Source organism: Heliangelus exortis, chromosome 30 (assembly GCF_036169615.1).
Source record: "Heliangelus exortis chromosome 30, bHelExo1.hap1, whole genome shotgun sequence".
In the NCBI taxonomy this organism is placed as follows: domain Eukaryota; kingdom Metazoa; phylum Chordata; class Aves; order Apodiformes; family Trochilidae; genus Heliangelus; species Heliangelus exortis.
In genome coordinates, this window is record NC_092451.1 from 915,114 (window position 1) to 927,326 (window position 12,213).

Sequence of the window (12,213 nt, forward strand, 5' to 3'; positions counted from 1 at the left end):
GTGCGGGGGGGAGGGGGGGGGCGGAGGCGGAGGGCGCGGAGCGGGGCCGGGCCCGGGCAGAGCGCACCCAGCGCCGCCTTCCTTTCCTTTCCTTTCCCTTCCCTTCCTTCCCCTCCCTTCCCTTCCCCTCCCATTCCCTTTTCCCTTTCCCTTCCCCCGCCGCCAGCGCCTCCCCCTTGGCCGCACCGTGCGGGAGCGGGGCGGTGGGGGGGCGGGCGGCTTTCCCTGCCGGGGCGGAGCGGAGCGGCGGGGGCGCGGAAATCGAGGCCGGGGTTGGGTCGCGGCCTGCTGGGTGCTGCGGGAGGAGGAGGAGAAGGAGGAGGAGGAGAAGGAGGCCCCGCAGCCCCCGCCGCCGCCCTTTGTCTCCGTTGCTCTGCGTGGACGCGGCGGGGGCCGTGAGAATGGAAGTGACTGAAGGTGAGAAGCGGGGGGCAGCGGGGGCGGCCCGGGCGGCCTTAAAGGGCCCGCGGGCGCCATGTTGGCTGCGGCGGGGCCGCCCCCGCCGGGGGAGGGAGGGGAAGGGAAGGGAAAGGAAGGGAGGGAGCGGGCGGTGGGCCCGGGCTGGGCCGTCCCCAACCTCCCCCGAGCCCCGCTCCGCCGCTCCCCGATGCGGGTGCGGGGTCCCGGGGGGCGCGGGGAGGGGTCCCCAGGGTTTGGGGTTTGGGTTTGGGGTTTGGTTTCCCCGTCCCCGCAGCGATGGGGAAGGGGGTGGTTGTTCCTCGGGTTGTTGTGGTTCCGAGGTGCTGTGCATTGTACCGGGTTCGGTGCTGTGCCGCGCTCTGTGCTCTGCTGAGTGTCAGGGCAAGGGTTTTAACGCAGGTTTAAGGTTTTTTATGTTAAAAAAAAAATAAATCTTAATGGTGACCTATCTGTGACAAAAGATAACGTAAAGTGGCTTTTAATTGTAGTGTGAGAAAGATCCGTGGCCTGTTTTGGTGGCTGTTCAGGCTTCTCTTGCACAGGGAATGTTTTGGCAGTTGGAATTTTTTGGTCTTGATTTTTTTTTTTTTTCAATGAGCTGCGTGTAAAGGTTTTGCTCCATGAAGTCGGGCTGTGCTTCATCACGTTGCCCAGGACCAGAGCAGAGGGTGGTGATGGAGTGCTGCACGTTTTGTTTCAGCACAGCCCCTTTTGTGATCCTCAGTTTGGAGTTTGCCCGAGTTTCAGGTGGTTTGCAGGAGCTGTGCTGCAGCTGGTGCCCTGGCTTTGGGATGTGAAAGTGTGTCATGACTCCTGAAATATTGGGTATTGCCAGGGGTCTGACTTGTGGCTTTACATGGATATCAATTTGTGACTCTCCCTGAAGAACAAAAGATTCTCCTCCACATTTCCTGTGTGAATCCTGAGGCTCTACAAACAAATGAGTAACCCCTTTACTTTTTTTTTTTTTTTTTTTTAATGCACAGCATTTTCCTTGCTTTTTCCTTTCCCAAGTTGTTTTATTTCCATGTCACCCAGGGAAAGGTGTTAAAGTGGCCTTGTCAAAACCATGCTCCAGACATGACTATCCTGGCCTTTAAAAAAAGAAAAGGAAACCAAACCAAACCAAAACCAAAACCAACCAGACAAAACCTCTACACACACCAAACACCCTCAGAAAGGTGCAGAGGGGAGCAGTCAGCCTTGCCAAGTGGTTCAGAGTTTGTCAAGAGGCCTCTGATTCACCATCAGTGCCTGCCAGGAGAGGCTGCTCACCCCAGCTGAGCTCAGGAGAAACCCTCAGCCTGCACTTTTGCTGCACTGTTGGAAAATTTGGCCTTGTCCTAAGGTGTGTGAAGAGAACTTCCCATGCTCCATTTCTTAAGGACATGCAGAGCAGGGCAGAGCAGCCTGCACAGACTGAAGGCAGGGAGCAGGAGGGATGATTATTGTATTTGTGTCCCCAGCCCAGGGGGCAGGTGAAGGGGTGAAGGCAGCTCTGCAGGTGATCTGTGCCATGCAGGAGTTTTGGGGTTTGCTTGGTTCTGTTTGGCAGCAGATCATAGAATCCTAGAATGGGCTGGGCTGGAAGGGACCTCAGAGCTCATCAAGTCCAACCCTTGCTCCACTCCCCCCGTGGTTCCCAGCCCATGGCACTGAGTGCCACATCCAGGCTCTTTTGAAATATCTCCAGGGATGGAGAATCCACCCCTTCCCTGGGCAGCCCATTCCAATGGCTGAGCACCCTCTCTGTAAAGAATTTCTTCCTAATATCCAACCTAAACCTCCCCTGGCAGAGCTTCAGCTCTGCCAGGGGAGGTTTAGGTTGGATATTAGGAAAAAATTCTTAAGATCATGGCTTCTTGTCTTACTGATACCTGCCTGGGAGCAGAGCCCAACCCCCCCCTGGCTCCAACCTCCTTTCAGGGAGTTGGAGAGAGTGATGAGGTCTCCCCTGAGCCTCCTCTTCTCCAGCCTCAACACCCCCAGCTCCCTCAGCCCTTCCTCACAGGACTTGTGCTGGATCCCTTCCCAGCCTCCTTGCTCTTCTCTGGACCTGCTCCAGCACCTCAATCTCCTTCCTGAGCTGAGGGGCCCAGAACTGGACACAGGACTCAAGCTGTGGCCTCCCCAGGGCTGAGCACAGGGGCAGAATCCCTTCCCTGGACCTGCTGGCCACGCTGTTCCTGAGCCAGCCCAGGATGCCCTTGTCTGTGCTGAGCTGCTGCAGAAACCAAGCTCTGAGTTTCTCCTGGTTCCAGCTGGGCAGGAGGAATGGAAACACAACAGAAGGTGATTGCATCACTGTAAAAATCCCAACCAACCCAGCCTGTTCCAGCTCCCTGTCTGTCTGTCTGTCACTCACACACGTGCAGCACCATCTGATGGAGCCTGGGTCAGAGCCCTGGGGTGAAACAGTGCAGGAAATGGCAGCAAACCTCTGCGTGGTGACAGGAGAGGAGCAGATCTGAGTCTGTCTGTGTGCACAGGGGCTGGGGTGGTGGCTGTGCATGGAGCTGGCCTGGAAATTCTGCTTCCAGGGCTGTTGGGAAGCTCAGCAGCTCCCAGGCTCTGGCTAAGGCTGACTCAGTGATTGTTTCTCAGCTCAGTCAGTGAGGCAGTGGGACAGTTTCTGTTTCCACAGCAGATCCTTCCCATCCGTGGCAGCCTCTGACAGTGCCAACCCAGCTGCTTCAGGCAGGGCCACCCACGTGGCTGTCAACAGAAAAGGATAAAATTAATTCAGAAAGGTTTGGTGGAAACTGCTTAAACCCCCTGTGTGTGCTGCAGGCAGCAGTGGCTGTGGTGGCAGGGAGGGGACAGCCCCAGGAGGACAGAATGCAGGGGGGGACAGGGCCCTGGGGGGGCTCAGTGGTTTGGGAATCGTGGTTTTGCACAGGCAGCTCCTGCCAGTCCTGTCTCCTCCTGCCTGGGAGCCCTTGCCTCGGGCTCTTCTTCCCTGGGGAGTAGCTGTGGGTGCTGCTGACATTTAGGAAATGTCTCTCAGATGTTGCCTATTTCCTGTAGCTTTTTTTTTTTTTTTTTCACCTTTTTTTTTTTTTTTTTTTTTTTTTTTTGAGCCCTTCCTGATTGAGCAATGAGAGAGTGGATGGATGTTTGTGGTTTTATAGGTAAGTTCTGCCATGTGTGTTGTGCAACCTGCCAAGCTCCCTCTCAGGGAGAAGAAAAGCTTTGGGATCAGCCAAGCACTCAGTGGTTACTGAACCTGCTGCAGCAGCCAGGGGGATATTTCAGAACTTTCTGTGCATCTTGTTTTCTGCAGAGCACTCATGGCAGAATGGCTCTAGAGAGGTGCAGCTTCTGGTGAAGGGTTTGAGCCCAGAGGAATCCTGGGCTTTCCTTGGAACTTCCCCACCACTGAGCTCTCATTTTCAGAGGTGTGACTGATTTTATTTGCTTTCTGCTCAGTCAGGCTGAGGAGCAAAACAAACTCCCTGTTAGTGTTAGGGCACTGTAAGAGCTATACTAGGTTTGCCTTCTTTACCTCCTGCTGCTTCCATTTTATTTAATTTACTTTTTCCTCTGATACTTTGAATTGTGGCTCACCCATGGACAGCATAAAAATATTTGCTGAAGCAGTGTCCGTGTTGGTGTCTGCAAACAGAGCTGTTCTGCTCTGCCAGGGGACCCTGCAGCCCTGGGGAAGGACAAGTGCAGAGTGGTGGCTGCCAGGTTCTACAGAGAAAACCCTTTTTTTTCTGTCATTAAGAAATGCAGTTGAAGACATCATTTGTTTCAAGTTGTTTCCCAGCTGCTATAGAGTATCCATTTCCTACAATCATTGACTCAATTCCATTCTTTTATCTGTTGGATGGGTTCCAGTGTTTTATCAGTGTGGTATCTCCTGTGGGTCATGTTTGGAAGAGAAATCCTACAGGTTGCAGGAGGCTGATGCTGCAGTGTGATAGAGTAATCCTAGAATCCTAGAATGGGCTGGGTTGGAAGGGACCTCAGAGCTCATCAAGTCCAACCCTTGCTTCACTCCCCCCGTGGTTCCCAGCCCATGGCACTGAGTGCCACATCCAGGCTCTTTGGAAATATCTCCAGGGCTTTTGGAAATTTGGGGTTGTTCTATCCATGCAGCACAGGGAAGAGCTTTCCTATATTTCCCTTTAGCTTCATGAAACCTTTTCTTTCTTCCAAATCAGGACTTTAACTGCTTGTAGGAGTCAAGGCATCACAAAAAACTTCCCTGGCCAAACCTGGGAGGAAAAGCAACCAAAACCCTCAGGGAAATTCCTGAAACCCCTTTGCCCACCATCCCCAGGGATCCTGTCCCTCTTTTGCAGTGGGATCATAGAATCCTAGAATGGGCTGGGTTGGAAGGGAGCTCAGAGCTCATCAAGTCCAACCCTTGCTCCACTCCCCCCGTGGTTCCCAGCCCATGGCACTGAGTGCCACATCCAGGCTCTTTTGAAATATCTCCAGGGATGGAGAATCCACCCCTTCCCTGGGCAGCCCATTCCAATGCCTGATCACCCTCTCCACAAAGAAATTCTTTCTCATGGCTCAGAACTAGTCAGAAGTTGATCCTGAAAATGCTTCCCTGCAGGAGCAGCTGGGATAACTGAGTCACCCCACCTCTGGCTGTAGGTACAGCCCCTCTGCTGGGAAGGATCCCTACAAGGCTCTGGAGGTTGTTGCTGTTGCACCAGGGAGTGAGTGCTGCAGAGTTCACCCTTCCTCAGCTTTAAACCTGGGGGTGTTGGGGTGACCCCAGGGGCTGTTCCCCCAGCACAGCCTGACTGGGAATTCACCCAGGACTGACCACACTGGAGCTCTGGAAAGGAGGAAGGGTGGGAAGAGCTGGGTGTGTTAACCCTGATGACAGCAAAAGACTGAGAAGGAAGAAGCTCTCGGTGATGTCACTGCTGTGGGAGGAGAAGCAGCTCTTGAGCTTCAGGTTCAGAGAAGCAATTCAGTGCAGTTCCTCCTCCTGCAGGCAGAGGAGAGCTCCAGAAAGGAACCCCTTGGACAAAAAAAAAAAAATTAACAAAATAATCCAAAGCTGTCTTCTTTTACTGGTCACTCCTAGGTGCACTCTGAGGGGGGTGTTTGGGAGTTGTGATCCACAGCTCTTGTCACCCAGCAGGATGTGGCCCAGCTTCAGGAGGTGCTGTAGCTGAGGAGTGATGCAGCCTGGGCAGGCTCTGACCTGCAGGGCTGGGTGCAGAGGAGATCAGAGGGACCAGGCAGTGTTGTTGTGCAGCTTTTGAGTTGTGGGACTGAAGTGTTTGGGTGTCCTGAGCAGCACTTTGGCAGAGCTGTCCCAAGGTGTTAGCAGGGAGCTGCTGCCACTCGGCACTGACAGCACTGCCTGGGGTTGTGCTGCTTATCCCGGCCCTTCCAGGGAAAACCAGGAGTCCTGGGGAGAGCATTTTTGTCTCTCTGTGTGGGGAAGGAGCTTTGCTGATCAGGGATTGTAGTCCCAGGCAGAGGTGACTGTGGGGCTGTCCTGACTTTGGGGCTATCATGACTTTGGGGTTGTCATGATTTTGGGGCTGTCCTGACTTTGGGGTTGTCCTGACTTTTTGGGGTTGTCCTGGCTTTGGGGCTGTCCTGACTTTAGGGCTGTCCTGACTTTAGGGCTGTCCTGACTTTAGGGCTGTCCTGACTTTGGGGTTGTCCTGACTTTTTGGGGTTGTCCTGGCTTTGGGGCTGTCCTGACTTTAGGGCTGTCCTGACTTTGGGGTTGTCCTGACTTTTTGGGGCTGTCATGACTTTGGGGCTGTCCTGACTTTAGGGCTGTCCTGACTTTGGGGTTTTCATGACTTTTTGGAGTTGTCCTGACTTTTTGGGGCTGTCCTGACTTTTTGGAGTTGTCCTGACTTTTTGGGGCTGTCCTGACTTTTTGGGGCTGTCCTGACTTTTTGGGGTTGTCCTGACTTTTTGGGGTTGTCCTGACTTTGGGGTTGTCCTGACTTTGGGGTTGTCCTGACTTTTTGGGGTTGTCCTGACTTTTTGGGGTTGTCCTGACTTTTTGGGGTTGTCATGACTTGGTGCTCCAGCCTTGGGACAGGAGCTCTGCCCAGCACCAGGCTCACAAACAGCCTCTGGAGTCACTTTGTGGTCTGATCCCCAACCTCTGAGGGAGGTTTGTGGGTCCTGAGATGTAATCACCCAGATACAGGCACACAGCATCCCAGAGAGTAAACAAAACAATCACTGAATGATTCTGCTTGGAAAAGACCTTTAAGATCACCTCAGTGTCCTGGAGAAATGCTGCACAAAATGTTGGGGTTTTATCCCAACTTTTTAGAGCGTGGAGGCTCTTTTAGGGAAAGGCTGAAAGCTGCCAGTGGAAGAGGAAAAGGTTTTGTTCTGATTTCAGAGAGCTGGGGGAGGGTGAAACCTTTTGCTTGGGCTGCTGTACACTTAATTTCACTGCTTCTCAAACTGGGGATGCTGTGAGCAGCTTCCTGGTGTTGTGTCTGCAGCCTCCCCTGGTGCTGCTGGATTTTGGGGAAGGTTGAAGTGAACTGAAGAGCCCAGGCAGGCAGCAGGTCAGGGTTTCTGTGCTCCTGTCCCAGCCATGGAACTGCTGCCAGGGGAAAGGCCCAGGACCAAGGGTGTCACCCAGAGGGCACAGCAGTGAGAGAGAAAGGTTTCTTTGGGTTTGGTTTTTTCCTCCCTGATGAAACAGTTGAGGCACAAGCTCTGGGTCTGTCATTGCTAAGTTGTGAGACAAGGAGATGGTTCTGCAGCTGGATAAATTCAAGGCAAGCTCCTTGAAAATGAGCATTCCTGGAGACCTGGATCTGGTGGTGTTGGCTGGCTGAGGATTAGTGGCTCTGGTAGTGGCAATGAGGATTTTTTTTTTTTCCTGCTGCAGCATGAGATACTTGCTCATTAGAGGAGCTGTGCTGCCCAGTGAAATGAGATTTCTGCCTTGATACTTGACATGGTAAGTAATGCCAGAGAGCCTGCACCTGGGGAAAAAAGGCTGCTGAACAAATAATCATCTTTCCTCTTGAGAGAAATGAAAAGTGTTAAAATTATGTTACCACATCAAATTAGCATCTTCCAGTTGAACACAAAACTTAAAGTCTGTCAGACCTAGAAGCAGGAAAGCACTTATTCAAATGCCATTTGACATGAGCAGAGGTGATTCCTAAGGAAGTGTGGCATGCAGAATAGATTTTTTTGGTTGCAGTGGATGTGCCAGGATGACAGAAATGCTGTTGCAGCAGCAAAGTTTTTTTTTTAAATATTCAGAAGAAGGAAAAAAAAAAAAGATTTAACATGTTTTTAGTAATAAATAAAAGCAGCCTAAGGTGCAGTTCTTTAGCAGTGCAAGAAATGTGGTGTTTGCTTTTCAGTTTGGCAGATGTCAAGCAACAATTAATGGGTAAATAGTACAAGCAGTCCCACTTCCTCTTCCTGGAATGGGAGGTGGCTTTGGACACTGGGACACAATCCTGTGCTGCCCCTCAGCTCTGCTGTGCCCACACACCCTGGCAGTGCTGTGGCAGGGATGGTTTTCCAGCCACAAGGTTTAAAAGTGGCTGCAATCAGTGAATTTTGCTGCCCAGCATCATGCTATTAAGTTGTTTCCCTCAGCCATTTAATTACAGAGATAAATGTGCCCCTGGTTGATTGCTCAGGGCAGGAGGGAGGGTCACAAACATCAGGAGAATCTTGAGTATGGAGTCCACAAAACACAGAGCAACACTCTGCTCAGGTTTTCACTTGTTACTCCCATAACTTGAATTTCTTTTTGCAGCCTCAGAGGAGGGCAGTGTTCTCAGTGCTCTGAAAATCTGAGGTGTGGAGCTGCCTTGCAGGGGGTGAGAACTCCCCCTGAGCAGGGTTATATGTAGGTTCATAATGAGAAGTCTCTGTGGGATGTGTTAATGGCACTTCCAACCTGACCAAAAGGGCACAGCAACCTCCTTTGTGCCTACACACAGGCAGAATAAATAATACAGAGCTGTGTTTGCTTTGGAAGGGCTGCACTGACCTGGCTTGGGAGCAAACTTGTGTTTCTTACCTGAAGTTTAGGTCTCTACGTGACTTTTTGGTGAACATCAAGATATTTAAGTGGATGCAAAAACCTCCTCCCAGCCAGGAGTTGAGTTCTGGAGGTGTGACTTTGATCCAGCTTGATTCTGATGTGTTAATATGCAGTGGGAAACTGCAGAGTGTGGATGGCAGCAGCTCCAGCTGCAGTCTCATTCCACAAACAACCTCAGGTTCTGGAAACCTCTTGTTGGTTATTTTATTTTCCCTGAGAACCACCTGGTGTTTGGAGTGTTTAATATTAAAGTAGGGTGGGAGAGCAGGGAGTGAGCAGGATAACCCTCCTTGGGGAGCTGCTGAAGAGCCATGGGGTGCAAACTCTGCTCTTCTGATGAGGGAAGAGCTCTGGAAACCCCATGGGGGCTGCCCCATGTGAGCTGATTTTCCCAGCAGCTGAGGTTGGGATGTCCATTCCCTATAACTCTTCAGAAGAGCCCATGGCTTGGGTCTCCTGCGGGCTAAGGGTTGCTCAACCAGCCCAATTTTTGGCAAGGAGGGAGAAGGAAGGGGTTTCCCTTCTGTTTGAGTGCTCTTTCTGTGGATTTGTTCAGTTTGCAGGGACTGTGGTGTCTGCTGCAGGGCTGAGGGTTGGAGTCTGCTGTGTGCCAGAGCTGTGCTTGCTGGGACCTGAGCAGTAACAAGGGCTCAGAGTTCTGGAGCACCAGTCTGCTGGTGTTTCTTTAAAGGTCTGGAAAAGGAAGAAAGTAAAAAAAGCTGTTTACAGAAATATGTGAAGAGCCCTTCTGAAAGATGAGGGATACCAGTCCTCTAAATCCATCAGAGTGGCTGCTCTGAGAGTGGAGGAGGGGGAAGCCAGTCTTTAGATCTCTCTTTTTTTTTTTGTTTACACTGACCTCTTGTTTCCCTTCCCCCCGCCTTTAGGCCCTATGAGAAAAAGGGAAAGCTAAGGATGCTGGAGCAGAACAATGGATTTCTCTTTCTCTTTCATGCAAGGGATCATGGGAAACACAATTCAGCAACCACCTCAGCTCATTGACTCCGCCAACATCCGCCAGGAGGATGCCTTTGATGCCAGCAGTGACATTGCTGAAGATGGGGGCCAAACCCCCTACGAGGCTGCCCTGCAGCAAGGCTTCCAGTACCCCACCCCCACCTCTGAGGACCTCCCCCCCATTTCCAACGGGTTCCCCCCAACCATCAACATCTACGAGCCCCAAGCCAAGTACCAACCCTACAGCCAATACCCCAACGGCTCCGCCAACGGCTACGGGGCCTCCAGGAACTTCAGTCCCCAGGAATATTACCCCCTGGAAAATTCCACCCCCAGAGCCCAGGAAGTGCTGGAAAAGCCTTCCCCACCCCAGCCACCACCTCCGGCCTCACAAACGGGGATCCCAAAGAAGACTGGCTCACCAGAGATCAAGTTAAAAATAACCAAAACTATCCAGAACGGCAGGGAATTGTTTGAGTCCTCCCTGTGTGGGGACCTTTTAAATGAAGTGCAAGCCAGTGAGTATGCCAAGGCAAAACATGAAGGGAGGAAAGAGAAAAGGAAAAAAAGCAGCAAGCACGACTCTTCCCGCTCGGAAGAGCGCAAGTCCCACAAAATCCCCAAACTAGAACCAGAGGAACAAAATGTAAGTGGAGTGATGATGCTCTCAGCCATCTGTGTGCCTGGTGCTGTTGATGGAGTCTGTGTCAGGGGTTCCCCTTCATGGTCACTGTGCCTCAGGATTCACTGCCCTGCCAGGCACTCTGTCTTGGCCAGGACAAAGCAGTTGTGGTGTGAGTCAAAAATGCTGGAAAAGTGTCAGGATGGGGGAGTTGCTGTACCAGGCCAGGGCTGTTACAATAAAGAGCTGAGTTTCTTGTGCCTGTGGCACCTCCTGACACTTGGGAGAAGATCCTGTCCTGCAGGGACAAGGACTCTCATCTAGTGTGGCAGGGCTGTTGTTCCTGTTTGGTTTTAATGGAAGACACACTGATACCACACCCCCCCAAACCTCCCTTTGCAGGAATATTTACAAGTTTTATAACTGTCCCATCTCCCTTCTGGTAAGTGGACACCTCTTCCAGAGGAGAGGTTGGTGATGTGTCCAGACTTTGATCTTCTACTCCATCACCATGGTTGACTCTAATGAAGCTCAGTAAGATCATTGTGATCCAAACTTGAGTGGACAATCCAATTAGAACACGAGCCACCAGTGACTGCACTTGTACCTCATTTTTCTCATCTTGGAGATGGTGTTTGAAGCCACTTCAGGTGGCTGTAGCCTCTGAGGTGTCCAGAGCAGCATCTCCCTTGTGCCTGTGTTACAGCTGTGTCAGAGGTGGGATGAGCTGTCAGCTCTCTGCTCAGTGCCTCTGCTGCTCCTGTGGTGTTTGTCCACCTGCTGCAGTCCTTGTACATTTCTGCCCCTTGTTTCACTTCAATCAAACCTCAGTGAGTTTGGTTCTTTCAGAGTTCAGCTAAAGACAAGATCTTTAACCCAGGCTCTTTGGCCTCTGTGTCAGCATTTCTCAGCCCCACATCAGCCTGTCAGTTTTGCCTTTTTGTCCCCCTCCTTACTCAGGACTCTGATTCTACTCTTGAAGCCCCAGCTGTGCTTGTCCCTCTGTGTCACCAGTGTCACTTGGAACCCAGTCTGTGTCCTTCCCAGACTGAGCTAAACCCTTGCCTCACAAACTCTGAGTTCTGAGCCATTTGTGTCATGCAGAATTCACTGGAAATCTTTGCCTGGCTTCTGTCCTTGTAGCTGCTGTTTCCTTTTCAAAAGCCCTTGTTGCAGGCAGCAGATCACTCTGACACGAGCAGGATTCTCTGCTGCTGGTTTTGTTATGAATTACCCACTGCAGTCACAGTTTCATCCTCCCACCATTTGCCTTTCCACTGCACAGTTTCATTTCCTGTGTGTTCATCATCCACGTTTTCCTCTGCTTTAGTGGTGATGGTGTGAGATTTGTACCTCAGGAGCACCTGGCTAGAAACAAACTAACCCCAGGTACAGGTGTTTTACACCTTCTGTGGGAAGGCTGAGGGATCAGAGTTGTTTCCTCACTCTGATGCTGTCACCTGGCTTTGGGGGGATGCTGGTACTTGAAAGGCTGGTCTGGAATGGGAATGTGATGAAAACATGCTTGAACTTCAGGCTCTGAAGATTCTTTCAGGAATCAGCTGCTCTGAGTGGGAAGTTTGTGGTCTGTGTGCTCGGGCTGCCTCTCCTGGCAGAGGTTCCTGGGGCTGGCTGGAGCAGGAGGAAGGGGGGGGATGATCTCCAGATGTTAGTGTGGTCTGCCTGAAGTGTCTGCTTTCCCCAGACAGCTCTGAGGGAGGTGCTGACCTGGGGTGCTTTAGGTGATGTCTGCACTGTGGGCTGAACCACGCAGGGCTGAGCCATGGGCTCTTCATTTCAAATGGACAAGGGAGAATTTGGATTAACAGCCTCACTGGTTTCTTGCTGCATGTCTCCAACTCCTCTTTTTGCTGCTCTGAGTCCTCCAGCTGATGCCTTCTCCTTGCCTGCAGTGTCTGGTGTGTCTCAGGAGATAGCTCACAGCCCACCTCTTATCTCCTCACCTCCTCTCATGGCTCTCCCTATCACAGCCTCTCCACCCATGGTCTTGGCTTCTGTTCAGAGCTGATCCTCTTCTCTCCAAACCCATTCCTCTGCCAGAAAAGGCCTCGTGTGTGCCTCAGCCTGGCTAACAAATGCCCTGCAGGCTTCCTGGTGTTGGCTTCTGAGCCTCCAAATATGTTTTCATCAATATGCAATTAAACCTACACTTTTTATG

General features: G+C 51.7%; 1 protein-coding gene across 7 annotated transcripts in view; it reads left to right on the forward strand.

Annotated features, from left to right (window-relative positions):
* NSD3 (nuclear receptor binding SET domain protein 3) overlaps positions 1-12,213 on the forward strand; it is a 40,382-nt gene continuing 28,169 nt past the window's right edge. For 2 of the 7 annotated variants that reach the window (XM_071729156.1, XM_071729159.1), the window contains exons 1-2: positions 1-417; positions 9,343-10,058. In XM_071729156.1, the coding sequence (XP_071585257.1) occupies positions 9,387-10,058 (672 nt within the window). In that variant the 5' untranslated portion in view covers positions 1-417; positions 9,343-9,386. Of the gene's footprint in view, positions 418-2,481; positions 2,713-9,342; positions 10,059-12,213 lie in introns of those variants that run through there. The other 5 variants (XM_071729154.1, XM_071729160.1, XM_071729157.1 and 2 more) reach the window with 4 other exon arrangements.